Source organism: Octodon degus, unplaced genomic scaffold, assembly GCF_000260255.1.
Source record: "Octodon degus isolate 3935 unplaced genomic scaffold, OctDeg1.0 scaffold00104, whole genome shotgun sequence".
In the NCBI taxonomy this organism is placed as follows: Eukaryota; Metazoa; Chordata; class Mammalia; order Rodentia; family Octodontidae; genus Octodon; species Octodon degus.
Genome location: NW_004524680.1, coordinates 3,316,226 through 3,335,807, shown reverse-complemented (window position 1 = coordinate 3,335,807; position 19,582 = coordinate 3,316,226). Strand labels below are relative to the sequence as shown.

At 44.8% G+C, this 19,582-nt stretch overlaps 1 protein-coding gene across 11 annotated transcripts in view; it reads left to right on the top strand.

Annotated features, from left to right (window-relative positions):
* The window catches only part of Mroh1 (maestro heat like repeat family member 1), an 88,743-nt gene that overhangs the window by 39,867 nt on the left and 29,294 nt on the right, over window positions 1-19,582 (top strand). For all 11 annotated transcript variants that reach the window (XM_004638880.2, XM_023723863.1, XM_023723864.1 and 8 more), the window contains 7 exons: window positions 1,512-1,663; window positions 2,061-2,201; window positions 2,546-2,638; window positions 6,079-6,157; window positions 7,235-7,348; window positions 10,782-10,855; window positions 13,054-13,176. In XM_004638880.2, the coding sequence (XP_004638937.1) occupies window positions 1,512-1,663; window positions 2,061-2,201; window positions 2,546-2,638; window positions 6,079-6,157; window positions 7,235-7,348; window positions 10,782-10,855; window positions 13,054-13,176 (776 nt within the window). The remainder of the gene's footprint in view (window positions 1-1,511; window positions 1,664-2,060; window positions 2,202-2,545; window positions 2,639-6,078; window positions 6,158-7,234; window positions 7,349-10,781; window positions 10,856-13,053; window positions 13,177-19,582) is intronic.

Sequence of the window (19,582 nt, the reverse complement as noted above, 5' to 3'; positions counted from 1 at the left end):
TATTAGCAGAATAAGACAGTAGACAGTTCAGGGAAGAGACAATGACCAAGAGGACTCATAAATAGCATCCCTGGGGAGGTAATTGGAGAGAATATATGCATGAAGGAAGAGCATGTCACTATGAAGAAGCACCCTTCAGGAAATGAAACAGCAGGTTTGGGGAGTTAGAAACATAAGCAAACTTGAAAACATCACAGAAAGACTGGGAAAAAGTTGATGAAATCTCTGGAAAGTAGAGCCAAAATACAAAGTTGTAGAAAGAGAAAGAAAACAGGATTACTAGCTGAGATCAGGGAGCCAGTATTCTAGTAAGGGCAGCAGAAAGGTGGTGGATCTGCAGGTGCTCCGGACAAATGGCTCCGGACAAGCGCCTGCCCCAGGCTGTGAGTAGGGAAAATCATATGGCTTTAGCATAGGTTCATACAGCACCCTGAAGCTCTTATGGAAGCCTGCACTCTGGATCACAGCTTTCCCGGGTAACATCTGACTTTTAGGATAGAATTAGGCATTTTTTTAGAGTATTACGGGTCCAGGTATGTCTCCATATACTCCAGGTTTACTGTAAAGTGTGCTGTATTAAGAGGGGAATTGAGCTAAGAAGGGGGATTCAGGCAGCTGCAGACCCATACAGTAGAAGGAAATTTGGACAACCAAGCAGATACTTGTGCAAGAAAATCCTTGATTCCAAGGTAAGCAGCTATGTGAGGAAGAGAATTGGTCATCTTACGTAGCTGTCTTGAGGATGTGACCACTTGCAGACCCGTACCTAAGCCAGGTCTGTGTCCTAGGCTGTACTTCCACAGCCTGTCTTCTGGGTGTCTCACTTGAATGCCTACAGCCACTGAGAGCCCAGGTGGTAACATATGGGCACAGAAGATCATCACACAGGACTTTGCTTGTGCCCAGCAGTCACCTACCATTGGCCCCCATGCCACAGCTGAGTGGCACAGGTATCAGTGTGCCATCAGGGTGTGCTGTCATGGCAGATTGTGCAGTGGGCATTCTTGTGAAGTTGGTACCAGTTATTTCCTAGGGTTACCATAAGGAAGTCCCTCAAATAGAGTGGCTTAAGGCAATAGACATTTATGTCCAAGATCAGGGTGGTGGAAGGTTGTTTTTTTCTTGAGAGGTCATGTTCCTTGTCTCTTTCTACCTTTGATGGTGGCTGTCAATCCTTTCGCTCATGTTCCCTATCTCTGTCACATGTAGCCTCTTTGTGTCTGTGTTTGTTTTTCAGACACTGTCCTGTTGGGCTCAAAGCTCAACCTATTCTATCATGATTTTGTCTTCAGTTTTATTTATAGCCACTGTGTTTCACATGTGCATGAAGTCACATACTGGAGTTCCAGGAAGGATATGAGTTTGAGGATCCCTTCTCAGTCTACTCCTGGGTCATTGTTCAGCTAGGGTACTGGGGTGTGTCTTGTACAGACTGTTTGAAGACTTCCATGAGCAGCAGTGGAGAGCTGGTGAAACCAGTGCCCACAGCTGCTCACTGTTGGCCATCACAGCCCTGCAGCACTTCAGTGAGAGCACCTTAGAATACCTGGCCAACCTGGACCAAGCCCCGGACCCCACAGTCAGGAGGGACACCTTTGCTGCTGACATCTTCAGTGCCTACGACATTCTTTTCCACCAATGGCTGCAGACCCGAGATGCCAAGGTTAGGGTACAGCAAAGGAACCAAGAGCCCTTCCCATGTTTCTTTTGCTATTCTGCCATGCTCTGATGGTGTGCTCCTGGGTGGGAAGGAAAATCTGTCTATACCTGCTACCAAGGTGGTCAGGACATGGTGGAAGGCTTCACCTGCAGCTCTCCATACCTATGATTGGTGCCAGCCTGTTCTTAGGAGCATATAGTTCTAGAACCCAGTCACTGTGGGACACCTTGTGACTCCTCCCTTTCTGGGATGCTGACTGCCTCCTTCCGGTCACCATTCAGCTGCTGTGGTCATTTTGTTGCTACCAGACTTGCTTCTTAGTCCTGTTAAAACACAGGTGTTTTCTCTTGTAATTAGCTCTACTTTGAGCAGACAAATATTCAAGCCTACTTCTCTGCAGCTCCGGCTTGCTGTGGTAGCTGCCCTGGGCCCCATGAGCCACCTGCTGCCCAGTGAGAAGCTAGAAGAACAGCTCCCCAAGCTGCTTCCAGGAGTTCTCAGCCTCTACAAGAAGCATGCAGAAACCTTCCAAATATCCAAGGTGTCTGAAAACAGGGAGGGTACATTCCATGGAGGACCCTCAAATCAAGTAGTAAGGTTGCTGCTAGTCATTCTGCGTCACCTGAAGGGCCTGCTGGAAGCCTAGAGCAAAGCTGGGCCCCTCGCCTGCTTACCCATCACTTCATACCAGGCAGGAGCTTGGAAACCTGACATTCTTTCCTGCTGTATCCATCTCTGACCCTGAAAGTCCCTTTCCTATCCCCTCCCCTGAATTTAGGTGGTAGAGGATCCTTTGGGCTCCTCATTTGACACCAAAGGTAGGGTCTTTGCCCTCTTGGGCTTCCTCCTAGGGTACTGAAGCCTTCCTTTCCCTACCCTGAGCAGAGCCTGGGCCAGATCCTGGAGGCAGCTGTGAGCCTGGGAAGTCGCACTCTGGAAGTTCAGCTTGATGCCCTTCTGGCTGTTCTGCATTCTCAGGTAGGCTAGAAAGGGGTCTAAAGGTTTGTACCCTAAGAGTGTAGTTACCTGGTGAGGGTGTAGGAGTGGGACTTGAGTGGGCAACTGTGCCTGAGGAGCATGTGATAGGTTCTCATCCTGGTCCAGCCCAGCAGTGGCATGCTTGTGTGACATAGGAACACCTGAGAGGGAGGGAACAGGAGTGGCTATCCAGCAGGACACCAAAGGCTGGGCTGACTGACCTGGGAGGGCTCACAGAAAGCTCAGCTTGACAGTTAGATGACAATGGTCAGCTGAGACCTAGGAACTGAATACAGAGAATTAAGGGCAAGGCCCAAGGATGGTGTGAGGTGGAGCCAGCAGTGGGGCTGGACTATAGAGGCGGCAGAGGAAGGGGTCTTGAAGACTTCGCTGGAGAAGGTCGGAACCCCCTAACCTGAGAACCTTTCTGGACACAGTGTGTACAGGACACCAAGGACCCAGTGGCAGTGATAAGAATCTATAGGAGAGAAAAGAGAGGCAAGACGATGAGGGCCATGATAGACCCTCAAGGAGATTTTGTGAAAAGTAGACAGATTCACTGCCATGCTCCAACCTCATCTGGCGTCAGCAACTGTGGCCCTCACCTGGCCGGCATGGACAGCCCTGTCCCAGTCTGTCAACACGGCATTGGTCCCAGGGGTATATTAAGGGGCAGGGCTACAACAGAGATATTAAAAGTAAAACAAGTATTGTAAGTAGGTGATGACTTAAATGCTGTATGAAATAGATAGATCTCTAGAAAAATTTAAAATATCAAAATTGTTAGAAGCAATAGAGAACTCTAACAGAAGCCAATAAAGAAGCAGAAGTAGTACTATAAGATCTTCCTTCCTAAAAGAAGCATAACGCCTAAGTAATTTTAAGGTTGAATTCTATTAAATTTCTAAAGAACACTTGTCCTGTACAAGTTGGTTTGAAAGTTGGAAAAAAATCTTGAGTTTTTGATTCCAACCCAAACCAGAGCTCACAGGAGATCAAGTGTATAATGAGAAAGATGGAGGTCACAGTCTTGTAGAAAGAAATAGCCTGCTGCATTTAGCACTGGCGCCTCACCCAAGACGGCTCTGTAGCAGTGCTCAGTTTTTCTAGGCTTGAGCAGCTATGAATGCACAGTATTTGTCCTAGTGATAGACTAATAGAAAATATCATTTGACTTTAGTCAATGCAGAAAAGGCTTTCAATATTTTTCTGTCATTAAAAATTTTGATTTACAAGTACCATCTTCTCACAAGGGATGTGATCATTATGTAGTACAAACATAACTGAATAGAAAAAGAAAATTGAAAAAAAAAAGTTTAATTTAGGAAAAAAAGAAAGTTTTGGGGCTGGCCAGATAGCTCAGGGGACTAAAGTGCCTGCTTAGGCAAAGCACAGCCCTGGGGTTCCATCCGGCCCCATCCCCAGGGCACACTGAGAACACTGTTGAGACTGGGCATGATGGCCTATGCCTGTAATCCCAGTGCTTGGGAGGCTGAAAACAGGAGGATCACTACTAGTCTGATCTATGTAGTGAGACCCTGTAGACCCTGTACTAAATACATTTTTTTAAAAAGTTTTGATAACTAGGAGCCAGGTGTGTTGCTTGCCTGTAATTCCAGGATTCTGGGGAGACTGAGGCAGGAAGATAGCAAGTCCCAACATACACAATGTAGTGATTTAAAATTTTTAAAAAAGAGCAGGAGATGTAGCTCAGTGCAGAGGACCTGGATTCAATCCCCGGTACCACAAAAGAAGAGGATTAAAAGCACTAAACAGCATGCTTTTATAAAAACTAAAAATAAAGAGAATGATTATAACTGGTAGGTAATGGGAGTAGAGAATGGGCTTGAAAAGGAAATATAAATACAGTATGAAAATGCTAAGAGGTAGCAAAGTGTATTGTTTCCTAGTGTTTATGTCTGCTCATCTTTTGCTTTTCTGTGGACTTTTAGGGGTTCTTTTCATGTTGATTTATAGCAATTAATTTCCTTGTTAAATAAGTTTTTTATTATTTTATTTGATTATTTTTATGTCTTTTTGAGACAAGGTCTCACCATGCAGTTCAGGCTAGCCTTGAGCTAACGTAGTCCAGGCTGGTCTTGAACTTGCAACAATCCTCCTGCCTCAGCTTTCTGAGTGCTGGGTTTACAGCATGTGCCACCACACTCTGCTTTGCTTTGCTTTTTGACTGTAGTATTTTTTCCATGTAAAATTGTTTAATGTTTACATCATCATTTATCCATCTTTTATGTTATAGTTTACATTTTGTTATATAGAAAAAGTCCCTCCAAATCCAGTGATTATTTTCCAGATTCTCCATTTTGTGCTGTACTTTATTGTTCATTCCACCTGGAGCTCAGTTGAGCTTTGTTTTTTTTCTGGATAAGGAGTTTTATTTTTTTTCTCTGGGTGGCCCTCCTCCCCCCTGACATTTGGGGCCTGTAGTATGTACTGGTCACCTCAGCAAATCCTTGAGGCAGCTGCCCTCCACTACTTTGCAGTCACAGTAAACTGGTTATAAAATAGGTTCTTGGATCACATTTGTGTAGCTAGTCAGTCTGTGTCACTTGAAAGGCCCTCTGGAAGTCTAGAGCAAAGCTGGGCCACCTATCTCTTCCTTCCCCATGGTTCTGTAAGGATGGCCATTATCCAAGAGGACATGCTGCCTTGTGGCCAGGGTTGTGCTCTGTCCTGTTGGCTGCCACTTTTGGCCCATACAATGGACTCTTCTGAGGACCATCTGCACAGATGCTAGTGTCCTTTGCTTTGACACCAAGGAGGTGAATGGGGACCGGGATATCACATCTTGGTTATTGAACAATAGACTGTAGGTATTTAGGTGAGGATACTTTATTCTAGAGATGAGTGGTTTCCAGCCTGTGACCTAGAGAGTAGGAAATTCCTCTCCCCTCCCCTCCCCTCCCCTTCCTTTCCTTCTCGTGTGTGTGTGTGTGTGTGTGTGTGTGTGTGTGTGTGTATGTGTGTGTATGTGTGTGTCTGTCTGTCTGTCTCTCTCTCTCTGACTGGCACTGAACTCACAACAATTGAGAGTATAGACATGTGCCACTGTGAAACTCTTTCCTAGTGAGGATGTGGTATCCCCTGGGGACAATTCTGTTGCTGATGAAGGAGCCCAGGACCTTTCTCTGGAGACTTGAGGGCCAACTGTGTGTTCTTGTGGTGCTGTCTCCTTCCCCTTCCCCAACTGCAAGAGGCTGATCTGGTTCCCAGAGCACCTGATGTGGGGACATGGGTTATACAACCATGACTTGAGTGCCCCTAATCCTGGATAAGGAAGGCCTGGAGAATGACCTGCCTGGAATTCTGGGCAGAACTGCATAGTCCATCTTCTTCCAGGCATGTGTGTCCTTCTAGCCCAGCCAGACCCAGGATGGCAATAAGGACTGTCCCTGTAACTTCTGCTTTGTTCTCTGGAGCAGATCTGTGTACCTGTGGAGTCTTCAAGTCCCCTGGTGATGGGCAGCTGGAATGAGGTACTGCGCTGCTTCACTGTGCTTGGTAAGTGCATGTGGTATCCACACACTTGGAGGTCTTACACACAGTTGGGCCATGCCTGCTGGCATGTAGAGGACAATGGTGGTGGCAAGAGATGTTTTTTACTGCCTTTGCCTAAAATTTCAAAGACCCCAGCTTGCACCCATCCACAGTCTAAGAACCTGGGTTCCATGTTAATGCTGTTACCACTCTGCCTTCTTCTTCCCAGGCTTTCGTCTCCCGGTCCATATTTTATCCCTGCCCTATATACAGCCTGCCCCTTTGTGCCCAGTTCTGTCCTCTGGTTAGCATGTGGCTGTCTTGCTCAGGCTATTGGGTCAGCAGTACCTGACCCCAGCTAGAAGGGCTGTCATTTTTCACTGTACGTGCTAGAATCTGGTGGTCATCTGGTCTGTCTCCGTACTCATGATTGCTCAGGGTCTGCCTGTCTGATGAGGGAAAGGCAGAAGTGTGACGCCTGCCAGCCACTCAGGGTCAGCAAGTCACCATCTACCTGGAGCATAGAGGGAAGGGCTCTATGTGGTAGTTGGGACAGCAGGTCCAACACAGACCCAGGCTGACCTTCAGTGTTGATGGTACTGGTTTGTAAAGGCCAAGCTTGTTACTGGAAGGTTCCCATTGGCAATATCTGGAGGCCCAACCTGCCCTACCTCAATGCAGGTGGGAACCTGAGTGCTACAGTTACAGACTGGCCCACAGGCAGGAGGGGCACTGAGAGCCCCCATGTTAGGCTCCCCATAAATTTGAAAAGCTGAAATGAGATACAGATCTTCATGGGACAAGGATATGAGTCTTCTGTGCTCTGGGTGCTGCTGACCCACGTGGGTCAAGGCCATGTATGATCTGTTGCCTTACCTGAGACATATATTCGTGGAAGGGCATAATGCAAAGTGGACTGGTCAAGGAATTTCAGCTTCCTATGGTACCCACAGTGAGTCTACTCTTTCTTGGTGCTGGGAGTCTCAGGACACAGGATGATCAAGACTGACATACCCCAGGTCAGCGCTGAGGAGCTGGAGGTGCAACCACATAGCGAGAAGGTTGTTAAAAACAGGACCTGATCTGTGTGTTGCTCTGTAGCCCGCTGCTCACCTGACCGCCTGCTGGCCTTCCTGCTACCCAGGCTAGACACAAGCAATGAGAGGCTCCGTGTGGGTACCCTGCACATCTTGAGGCATGTCATTAACTCGGCTGGTAAGTGCTCTTCACAACATGGGTTGACTACCCACGTTGTGTTAAGTGTCTGGTAGAGTTCATCTTTTAGGTAAACCGTGGCATCATCCTTTTAACTCTTTGTTTGCTTTGGTCTTATTGTGTAGTTCAGACTAACTTTGAACTCATGGTGATCCTCCTGCCTCAGGCTAATGAGTTTTGGGATTACAAAAGTGCTCCACCATGCTTGACCTGCATGCAGCTTTTGCTATTAATTCTTTGTTTTATTTTTATTTTTTATGTATTTGGTACAGGGTCTTACTACACAACTTGGACTTGTAGTGATGCTTTGAATTCTCTAAAAAAATTTTCCCACCTTACTAATTTTGCAAATTCACACAGTTTTTTAAAAATGCAAGAATAGTACCCATCTCTGAGCCTCAATTACTGACATAGCTGACCCCAGAAACCTGATTTCTGAAAGCCCTAATGTCTTAGTTACTCCTTTGTCGTTGCTGGGACAAATACCTGACACCCAAATTGAAGGAAGGAAAGGTTTATTTAGCTCTCAGTTACTGGAGGTTTCAGTCCCTACTCATCTGGGTCCAACACAGAGCAACACATAGCAGAAAGCAACCTTTCATGGTGGTGGCAGAGAGCAAGAGCATCAGGGAGAGGTAGCAACAGCGCAAGCAGCTAGCTTCTCTTCCCACCTTACATTGAAATGCAAATTACCTGCCCCAGGGCAAGTGCAGCATCCACACCCACAATAATCAATCATAAACTCCAGAAGCCACCCCATGACTGCATGAGGCTTTGGGGGGACAGCTAGACACAAACCATAACACCTAGGATGACCACCCTGTGTTCGCTTCACCAAGAGCACCCTACCAATGCCTTGCAGAGCCTCATAGGCACAGGCTGTGTGATATAGTTCACTTCCTTCACTTGAGTTTGTCAAAGGTGTACCCTGGCTTCATTTAGTTTCCTCAGACTCCACTTATGAAGAAGGGTCCCTTTTTTCTTTCTGAATGAATGCCAGTTTTGTAGAGTATTCCTGGAGTATCTGTGCCTGGTAGTGTCCTCATAATGGAATGGAAAGATTTAAGTTTCTTGCTTTTTTTTTTTTTGGTGGAACTGGGGATTGAACTCAGGCCCCTGTGCTCTCCAGAGAAGCACTTATTCCACTGAGCCATCTCCCCAGCCCCCCTCCTTTTTTTTGGCGGAACCGGGGATTGAACTCAGGCCCTTGCGCTTGTCAGGGAAGCACTTATTCCACCAAGCCATCACCCCGGCCCCAGTTTCTTGCTTTTAAGGTTGATTTAATTAATCAGCAGTAAATTTGAAAAAGTGTTCACAGTTTAACATGTGGGCTTAACATGTACACCTGTATTTTTGGTGAATTTCACTAATGTCCTCCTGTAGGGGCCAGGAAACAATGACTGTGGGCCACAATAATCTTGCAGCCTGCAAGCTAAAGTGATTATTACTTTTTAAATAGGTTCAAAAAGTAAACAAGGAAAATAGATGGCACAGCTGACACATGTCCTACAAAGCCAGAATTACCTGTTAGCTGGCTTGTTATGGTACAGGTGTGCTGACCTAGCCTACATGGACAACAGTCTTTCCAGTGTGGTGGACAGACAAAGACCATGGACTTGGAATAGCCTGTGGAGTTATGAGAACAATATGGGAGTGTCTTCCTATGAGAAAGGGGCCAGGGAAGACAGCGGTTACCAAACTGCAGTCTAGATTGTGGCACAAAACCAGGAATCTGGGGAAGGTGCTGCAGGATGTGGCTCCCTTAGTTGTGCCTGTGCCTGTGCCTGCCACAAACCATGTGGGCCTGCTGCAGGGGGCGCTGGCTTTTCTGCGAAGAGAACTTCGGATGCATGATGCTGTATCAGCATTTTGTGTGAGTCCCTGGTTCCCTGGTGACCCTGTAAATTATGTGGCATTAGAATATGAGATTCAGAAGGTTGGAGTATCTTGCTTGGGGGCTCATCTGGATAGTGGCCCAAAGACATTAGAAATGGAATTCCTGGGGAATTCTTAGGACTAATGTTTTTGTTAAATGTGCTTTTTTTCCATTCAGAAGTTCAACAGTGGGGCTGGGGAGTTGGCTCAGTAGGGTAAGCGCTTGGCTGGCAAACGCAAAGATCTGAGTTCAATCCCCGGTTCCGCAAAAAAAAAAAAAAAAAAGAAGTTCAACAGTGTTATGTAACCAAGCAGGCTCATCTCTCTGTGATATTTCTTAAATTGCACTTAGAATTTTCAGAAGTCACTCCACCTGTGTTTTTTTTTCAAGGTTTTGTGTGTGTATGTGTGTGCATGCACATACACACAGTTACATACAAAAATATATGATGCAAGAATAGACCAAATAACAGTCCATAACATGTTTGGTTTTTTTTCATTTTGTGGTACATCTTAGCGAAATTTTAGTATCAGTACATATAGATCTATGTGATTTTTAAATTTTTATTTCACAGTATAGCTCATACAAAAAATGTACAGGTTTTTATTTTATTTAAAATATTTATTTATTTATTTCGTGTGTGTGGTCAGCTCAGCCCACTAGGGGGTGGGACTGGCTGGCATGTGTTGCTGGGGGATTGAACCGCGGTCCCTGTGCTTTGTTTAGCTTAGTTTGTTCTAAGTAGGTGCCTTAGACCACTGAGCCATCTCACCAGCCCAAATGTACAGGTTTTAATTCAGTGAGTAATCATATAAGGAGCCCATGCATTCACTATCAGTGAAGAACCCGGACACACTGGCAGCACTCAGGCCCCTTTCAGGGTGACTTCCCGCAACAGGAGAATGTTACTATTATTTTTTTGTTTTGTTTTGTTTTGGATTATTTGTTGGGGTTTTTTTTGAGACAATGTCTCACTGTGTATGTAGGTTGGGTTTGAGCTTGTGATCTTTCTGCCTCAACCTCCCACAGTGCTAGAGTCACAGGTGTGTGCCACATGCCCAGTTGAGTTGTGTGTGTGTGTGAGAGAGAGAGAGAGAGAGAGAGAGAGAGTGTTTTGTGTGTGCTGGGCATTGAGCCCAGGGTCTCAGATATATTAGGCAAGCTCTCTACCACTGGGTTATATACCTAGTCTTTTTACAATTTTATTTTGAGATAGTGTTTCACTAAATTCTACAGGATGGCCTCAAACTTGTGATGCTCTTGACTCAGCCCTCCAAAGTGCTGGGATTACAGACATGTGCCCTCATACCCAGCTCTCAGGCCCATTGTTTTTACCTATTGCCCTAAATTGCCTTTTAGCTTTTTAATTGTATAAAATAATGTTACTTGGTGGAAAATAACCTTTTACCTAGAGATCAGTAGTCTTCTGCCCTGTTCTCCCACTTGGGGGGCCGGATGAGGCTAGACCCTAAGAGTGTGGTCTAGACCTCAAGGTGGAGATGGTTGGGCAAGCTGGTCCTGGTCTTGGTGGGGACTGAGCCATTTCATTTCTTACAGCTGCTCAAATGGAAGCAAAGAAGCCCTTTGTCCTCTCTTCTATGCGGCTTCCTCTTTTGGACACAAACAACAAGGTAAACTGAACAGGTCTATCTGGGCTCCACATGAGCAACCATAGGAAGAATGGCCAGACAGGACCAGAAGTGCCCACTGCACCAGGAGCTGGGAGACACACATAGGAAACAACCCATGTTGTTTCCTACGCTATACTCCTGACATAGTTAACCAGGCATGACATTAGGAGTTACCCCCGGACCACCTCACTGCTGTTGCCAGCAGTGAGCTCAGGACTCCCCAGCACCTCCCTCAGGCTTAGCCATTTTCTAGAAGATATGGGATAACTTAGGAAGCTGTTATAATCAGGGGTCATTTATTAACAGGTTAAAGGTTATGGTCAGCTCATGGGAAAGGCATGGGGATCTTAGAAACTAGGAGAGGTCCAGACCCACAGCTTTCAATTTTATTATGGGGCGGAGTAGACAGTACTAGTTTTAGCAGCAGTACGCATGCATGAACACTGGTGACATGCATGAACCAAACTCAGTTCTCCACCTTGGGGTTCTGCAGCTGACTAGAGCCCTTTCATGTGGAGCTGCTTGGCCACCCAAATGGCTTCTTTAGCCCCTACTTGAAGCACATCAGTAGACCATGTGGAGTGGCCTGCAGCACCAAATCAGTGAATAGTCAGGACATCTGAAGGGCTTAGAGATGGCTTCCTAGGTGCCAAGAGTAGCCAAAGCTGGTGCCTCTGGGCAAGGTTGATCCTTCATTACATCCAGGCTGACCATACATTACTTTTGGGGAATTTCTGCTTGCTCAGGTATAGTAAGAGTGGCTCCTCTCTGGGAGCCACTTCAGCCTTTGTGCTGGCCCTGTGCCTACTCCATAAGACTTCCTATGAATCTTCCTATATTTGCCAGAAGCTTAACATATCACTTTTGCTGCAGGATCTCCCTGCAGCACCCACAAACCTTTTTCATGTTCAGGTATATTTCCACCTGGGATACCCCCAATAGGATCCTGTAGCTCATCACCAGGGCCCAAGCAGTATGATATTAGCAGTGTTTGGTGGGCAAATGCATGTCCAGCTGCCAACCTAGTCCCACCCTGTTAGCCACACCAAACACATACATGTCTTAGAATGAAGAGCTGGGAGTAATCTGAAGAGACTTCCTTAGATCAGTGATAGTTGGCCTGAATGTACCTCCCCATTCCTCAAGAAACATGGGTATTCTCAAAAAGGGGAAGAAGGCTCCTGAGAAATGGTGGTCAGCATATGCACAGGGCTGAGGCTGGGCAATTTTTATGGCAATAGGAGTTGGAGCTTAAAGTGCTGGCTGGGATGGAGAGAGACTGGTCATGTTACATCTGCCATGCCTTTGAGTTCTGGGGTTGTCACTGAATGAGCTAGACATGCAGCTGAGAACTCAGGAGCATTTGGTTGACACCTATAGACTCAAGGACAATTGCCTGAGACTTAAAACAGCCAGAGTAAAGGTACACCTCAGAAAAAGTATGGTCATCATACAGGAAAAATCAGCCCTATAGCACACCAGTCCTATAGCCCAAGGCCAGGCAGATACTGGGCAGAAGAATGTACATATTTGGCACTATATGGCTGTGAGTCTAGTGTCCAGGAGACCAGAAGGTAGGGCAGTTTGGGGTATAGGCTTTTCTTCACAGATGCTTTTGTGGACTTGGTGAAGTTTTATAGAAGTGGGTAGAGGACGATAGCTAATGATATAACTTCTGGGGAGCCCAGCAGGAGGGAGAGAGGTGTGGGGCACAGGAGGAAAAAAAGCCTTCCCCTACAGACCTGCACATGCCCACAAGAGGCCTAAAGGCTGCTGGTGGGAGCTAAGGGAGGCTCACACAGGACCAGAAGTGTCCCACCCCACCAGGAGATGGGACACACACATAGGACATGACATGAATTTAAAGTGTGTCTAACACTCTTGACAGTTAATCAGGAGTAGGTACAGGTAAAATGTAGAAACGTGCTAGTGTAGGTACAGGTGCAGATGCTAGTACAGGTATGAGTGTAGGTAATAAATGAGGGTATGGGTACATTTACATGTGCAAATTGAGGTATATGGATGCAGGCATAGGTGTGGGTAGAGGTATAGATGGAGGTATATGGGTACAGCAGGTACAGGTGTGCTGCAGGTGCAGGTGTGGATTGGGGCAGGAAAACAGGTTCTTGTTACTGATTGGACTGGCATGGAAGTATCTATCGGAAGATCCTTCCTGATCTCCTCTTGGTTCTGGACAGGTAAAACGGGCAGTGGTCCAAGTGATAAGTGCCATGGCCCACCACGGATACCTGGAACAGCCTGGAGGTGAGGTGATGATCGAGTACATTGTGCAGCAGTGCGCACTCCCTCTGGAGCAGGAGGTAAGGGGCTACTATTTCACCCACCTCTTCTGGGCCCAGCAATTGCTGGGATTATTGGCCCCATTTCTCTGACCTCTGTCAGACACTGGTCACCAGGAGCTGCTGACCTGGCTGCTGGTGGATAAGTGGCTTAGGTTTGTGTAATGAGATTCCTGTGGTTTCTGAGTAAGAGTCTATACTTTTTGAGTCCACTTAGCAGCTCCAGGACTCAAAAGCAGAGGTAGAACACATGTTGACTTTGTTCTGTCTGGTGCTTTTATATTTAAAAAGTTACTAAGTACATGCTAATTTCTTCTTGAAGAAAATGAAATGGATTATGGGTAAAAATAAACTACAGGTAGGGGCTGGAGTATAGCTCAGCAGTAGGAGCCCTTGTCTAGTATGCAGGAGACGTTGAATTTGATCACTAGCACTGCAATAGAGAGTCACGGGTATAGTGCATGCTTTGCTTGCACCCCGGGAGCCTAAAGATGATCATGGATTTGTCCAGATTTGAGTATAGTGTCTCCAAGTTAGTGAAGTGAGATTTTTTTCAAGGTCAGCTAAGAACAAGGCCATGACCCCCGTGTTGGATGAGTGACTGGTAACTGTCACTGTGATACCTGCCGTGTCCCAAGCAGGATTCCCACATTTATCTTTTTTTTTTTTTTTTTTTTTTTTTTTTTGAGACAGGGTCTCAAACCATGTAGTTCTTATTTGATGTGCAGCCCAGGCTGGTCTCAAACTCACAGTGGTCTTCCTGCCTCAGCCATCCAAATGCTGGGATTATAGGCGTTCACTACTATGCTCAGCCCCTACATTTAACTGAAACCTAAATGTCAGTGAGTGAGTTAATTTCTGTTGTACCGCATCCACAGGAGAGCAGGCTTTTATGAGGAAGCAGAGACCACAGGTCAAGGAGGCAGGCTGCAGAGGTGGGGTCCGTACATCAGTTTGGGTACTTTGCACCTCAGTGGCTTTATGGGTCATTAAAGAGTAACCAAAACCTCTGTTTTAGTTTTAGTATTTTGGTATTTGAACACCCAAAGACTCTTAATAATAAAAACCTAATAAACTGTCACATAGAAAATAATGCTTTTGGGCCAGCCAGATAGCTCAGCAGACTATAAAACACCTGCTTCAGCAGGTTGCAGCAGCCAGGGTTGGATGGCTGGAGTGGCGTGCCGCGCCCCTCCCCTCCCCCGTAATGCTGAGGTGTTGACTGAGACTGAGCATAGTGGTGCGTGCCTGTAATCCCAGCACTTGGGAGGCAGAAAACAGGAGGATCACTACGAGTCTGATCTACATAGTGAGACCCTGTAGACCCTGTACCAAATGCAAAAAAGAAAATAATGCTTTTTACTTTGTTTTGATAAAGAAGGCTCTGTTATGAATTCTAAAATAGTGGCTCAACATTTCAAGTAGGATAAAAAAAAAAGCATTCCTCAAGTAGGATGAAAGGTAACAGACTTGGTTTGTTTTCTTTCTTTCTTTCTCTTTCTTTTTTTCTTTCTTTCTTTCTTTCTTTCTTTCTTTCTTTCTTTCTTTCTTTCTCTTTCTTTCTTTCTTTCTTTCTTTCTTTCTTTCTTTCTTTCTTTCTCTTTCTTTCTCTTTCTTTCTTTCTTTCTTTCTTTCTTTCTTTCTTTCTTTCTTTCTTTCTTTCTTTCTTTCTTTCTTTCTTTTTCTTGTGGTACTAGGGATTGAACTCAGGACCTTGCATCTGCCAGGCAGGTGCTTATGCTGCAGACTTACATATTTTTAACAGGAGGCTAGGGCCTATGGGGTCATTATATCAGGCTTTCTACTTTTACATGTTTCAGTTTGCCATGGCAAAATATTTAAAACACAAAATAAAAGAAGACATGCTGCTCTGAGGCAAATAGGTCTTGGATTAGTGGCACATGTGCTGCAAAGAGAGGTGACAGCCAGTGTCAGGGGCCATGGAGTGCCAAGTAGTGCTTTCTTTGTGGGGAAGCACACAGAGGTGAGGGAACTGCTTGCTGACCCTGCAGCAGCCAGTCAGATGCAGATCATCACAAAGAAAGAACTGTGACCCAGAATCTTTGGTAACATTTAAGAGTCCTCTTGAAGGTTTTTGCAGAAATATGAGTTAAAGTTGGATGCAGTGGTGCACACCTGTAATCTCCTCTATTCAGAAGACTGAGACAGGAGAATTACAATTTCGCAGCCACATTGCATAAGTTAGCAAGAACCATCTCAAAACACAGTGAAAAAATAGTTGGGAGGGCTGGATAAATAGCTCAGTTGATTAAAGCGCCTGCAGGCAGGCGCAGGGACTGGGGATTTGTTTCCTGGGCCTGCCATGCCAGCCCTGCCCCTGGGGCATGCTGAGACTGGCAATTGAGACTGGGCATGGTGGCGCACAGCTGTTATCCCAGCACTTAGGAGGCTGTAAACAGGAAAGTTGCTATGAGTTGGATGTAGTAGTGAGACCCTGAACACCCTCTAGGTCCTTCCCTAAAATACAGAGAAGAGAAAAAAAAAGTTGGGGATGAAGGTCATTTATGGAGTGTTTGCCTACATATGTAGGCCCTGGGTTTAATCATACAAAAAGAAAAAAAAAAGTTTAAAGATTAGAATTGTTATTGTCACTATTTTTTTTTTTGTTTCATCTGTAATTTCTGTTTTTCCCCTGACCTTTCTTTAAAATTTAGATTTATTGAAGTAGAATTTCCATATAGGAAAAGGCACTCTTAAGTATGCTTTGATATGTTCTTGACAAGTTCCGTCACAGTCACTCCACTGACATAGAAGGTTGCACTATGCCAGGTTCACTTTGTCTCCTGGAAGCTGGCCCTAGCCCCTGGCACTTTTGTTGTTTTCCCTCCCTATAGTTTTGTTTTTCCAGAATGTGGTCTAGGTGAACTCAAACTGCATGTAGCCCTTTGAGTCAGAGTTCCTTCTCTTCTATCAGGCTGTGAGGTCATCCATGTGGTCACATGTATCAGTCACTTATTCCTTTTCACTGCTGAGAGGCAGTGTGTCACATGTAGGTACCACAGTTGATTTATTCACTCACCAGTGAGATGACATTTATATTGTTCCCAGTCTTGGCAATTAGGAGGAAGAAATCCACTACAAATGTTTGAGTAGAGATCTTTTAGTTTTGTTTGGTTTCTTTGAAGGGAGGTTACTGTGGATTGAACTAAGCTAGCCATTTTTTTATTTTTTATTTTGTGATAGGGTCTTGCTGAATTGTCCATGTGGGACTTAAATTCCTGCCTCAGACCCCTTAGGGATGGAATTATACAAGTACACACAACTTCCAGCTGAATATAGATGTTTTTGAAAGCAAATGTGTATGCTTTGGGTGAATAATATCCAAGAGAGTGGACTGCTGGAATAAGTACAGATTATATATATTTACTTATTCTGCAATATATCTGTCTATCTGTAATTTATTTATTTATTTATTTATTTATTTATTTATTTTTGGTGGAACTGGGGATTGAATTCAGGCCCTTGTGCTTGCCAGGCAAGCGCTTATTCTACTGAGCCATCTCTCTGGCCACAAAACAACAGAAGTGTTTTTTTTTTTGTTGTTGTTGTTGTTTTGGCTGACTTTGCCTTCAGAGCAGGTCTAGTTCAGCTTGAGTGTCTTGGTTTCGAACCACAGAACCCTGAGATTGACAGCTTTGTTTCAACAGGCACTTAAAGAACTGAGCTATTGGGCAGGCCTCTGTCTGTCTATCTATCTACATTTTTTTTTTAGACAGAGTCTTATTATGCAGCTCAGGGTGGTCATGAGCTCACTTTATAGCCCAGGCTGGTCTCGAATTCACAGTGATCCTCCTGCCTCAGCCTCCCTAGTGCTGGGATTACAGGCATATGTTACCATGCTGGCCTTATGAAGTATATTTAACTTCATAAGAAACTTCCAGAGTCCAAGTGTGGTGGTACACACCTGTAATTCCAGTGCCAAGGAGGCTGAAAACAGGAGGATCACTATGAGTCTGAGCTGTGTAGTGAGACCCTGGACCAAAACATAAATTAAAAAGAAAGAAATTTCCAAACTGTTTCTAAAGAGGCTGCATCATTTTACAGTGCCACCAAGAATGCCTGAAAGATTCTGTTCTTTATCTTTGTAAGTAGTTTTGTTTTGGACAGCGCTTTTATTTATTTACTTATTTATGTGGTACTGGAGATTTAAGCCAGGGCCTAGTGCACAATAGGCAAGTGCTACACCACTGAGCCCAGACCCAGGACAGTCAGTATTTTTTTTTTTTTTTTTTTTTGTAATTGTATTTGGCACAGAGTCTTACTGTGCAGCTCAGACTCGTACTGATCCTCCTGTTTTTGGCCTCCCCAGCACTAGGATTACAGGTATGTGTCACCACGCCCAGAATCCAGTATTATTTATTTATTTATTTTTTGGTGGAACCTGGGATTGAACTCAGGCCCTTGAGCTTGCCAGGCAAGTGCTTATTCTACTGAGCTATTTCCCCAGCGATTTTTAAGTTATTCTGATAAGTTGTTATCTCACTGTGGGTTTAATTTACTTTTCATTGATGTCTATGGATGCTAAGTATCTTTTCATGTGTTTTTTGCCATCTTATATTTTTTCTTTGATTGACTGCTTGTATCTTTTATCCATTTTAGTTAGTTTCTTTTTCTTTTTGGTACCAGGGATCAAACTTAGGACTTTGTGCTTGCTAGGCAGGTGTCCATTTTAAAACAATTCGCTTTGTTTTCTTTTATAGACAGGGTCTTACTATGTAGCTCAGGCTGGCATTGAACTCATGATGATCCTAGATCCAAGTGCTGGAATCGTAGGTGTGTGCCACCACACCCAGCAGATTATTTTCTTATTAAATTTTGAGAGATATTTGTGTATTCTAGATGTAAGTCCTTTATGGCTTATAAATATTTTCTTATGAGTTCTGTTTCATGCTTCTTTTTGTTTAATTCTTCCCCCATCCCCTTTGGTACCAGGGATTGAACTCAGGAACTTGTGCTTGCCAGGCATGTTAATTCTTAACAATATTGATAAAAAGCAGGGGCTGGCCAGATAGCTCAGTGGACTAAAGCACCTGCTTAGGCAGAACTCAGCGGCTGGGGTTCGATCCCCAGCAGGCCGCGCCGGCCCTGCTCCCAGGGTCCACAACTGAGACTGGGCGTGGTGGTAGCAGCAGTGCGCCCCTGTAATCCCAGAACTTGCGAGGCTGAAAACAGGAGGATTATTAGGAGTTGGATCTACGCAGTGAGACCCTGTACTAAATAAGAAAATTAATAGATAAAAAGCTGGTGTCTTTCTAAAAATCCTATTTACTAGGTTTTCATTATAAATACTGTTTTGATACTCTGTTCGGTAAATCACTGCTTAACCCCAGGTCACAAAGATATTTTCTTGTGTTCTATTCTAGAAGTGTTCCATTTTAGGTTCATGTTTAGGTCCTGGCCCATTTCAAGGGGATTCTTAACATGTGAGTTTGGGTTGGGCTCATCTTCCGCATGTGCATGGCCAATTGCTCTAGCATCTTGCGTTTCTTCTGCACTGATGGCTTTCTCTGCATCCCTGTCAGCATCAGCTGGCTTTGTGGCCTCACCGCACACTTAAGAGCTCACTGTAGCTTCAACTCTGGCCATTTTTCCCAGTCATGTTTGGCTTTTATAGTTCCTTTGTTTTTTCATGTAAATTTTAGGGGCATTTTTTTCTATAAAAATAAACCTATTAGAATTTTTATTTATTTTTTAATTTGTTTTGGTACTAGGAATCAAACTCACAACCTTGTGCTTTCCGAAAGCAGGCTCTGCACTGTTGAACTGTAGCTTCAGTGGAATTTTTAATGAGGGTTTAAACTAGTAGACTATTTGAAGAGAACGTAGCTTGAAACCATTACATCTCTACAATTTAGGTTGTCTTTGATTTCTTTGGTTTGTTATTTGTTTGTTTTTGTGCAGGGTCTCACTACAAAGCAGCTCAGATTTGTAGTGATCCTCCTGATCTGTGCCTCCCTAATGCTGGGATTACAGGCATGCACTGCCACACCCGGACTCCAGGCTCAACACACCCGGGGGCAGGGCTGGTGCACTATACAGTGCCAGGGATCAAACCCTGGCCCCTGCGCTTACCTAAGCAAGTGCTTAGTCTGCTGAGCTGTACCACCAGCCCTGTTTTTCTTTCATTAGTATTTTGTGACTGGCAGGATAGAAAGTCTGTATGTTCTGGTATATTGTTAGATTTATGTCTATTTGGAATTTTTTTTATGGTCCTGGAGATTGTACCTAGGGTCTCATGCATACTAGGCAAGCATTAATGATTGTTTGATTTTAGTGCCACTGTAACAGTGTGGCTTCTTCATTTTAGTTTCTAATACTTTACAGCAATATAATTGAGGATGGGCCAGATAGCTCAGCAGACTAAAGGGCCTGCTTAGGCAGAGCCACAGTGGCTGAGGTTTGATCC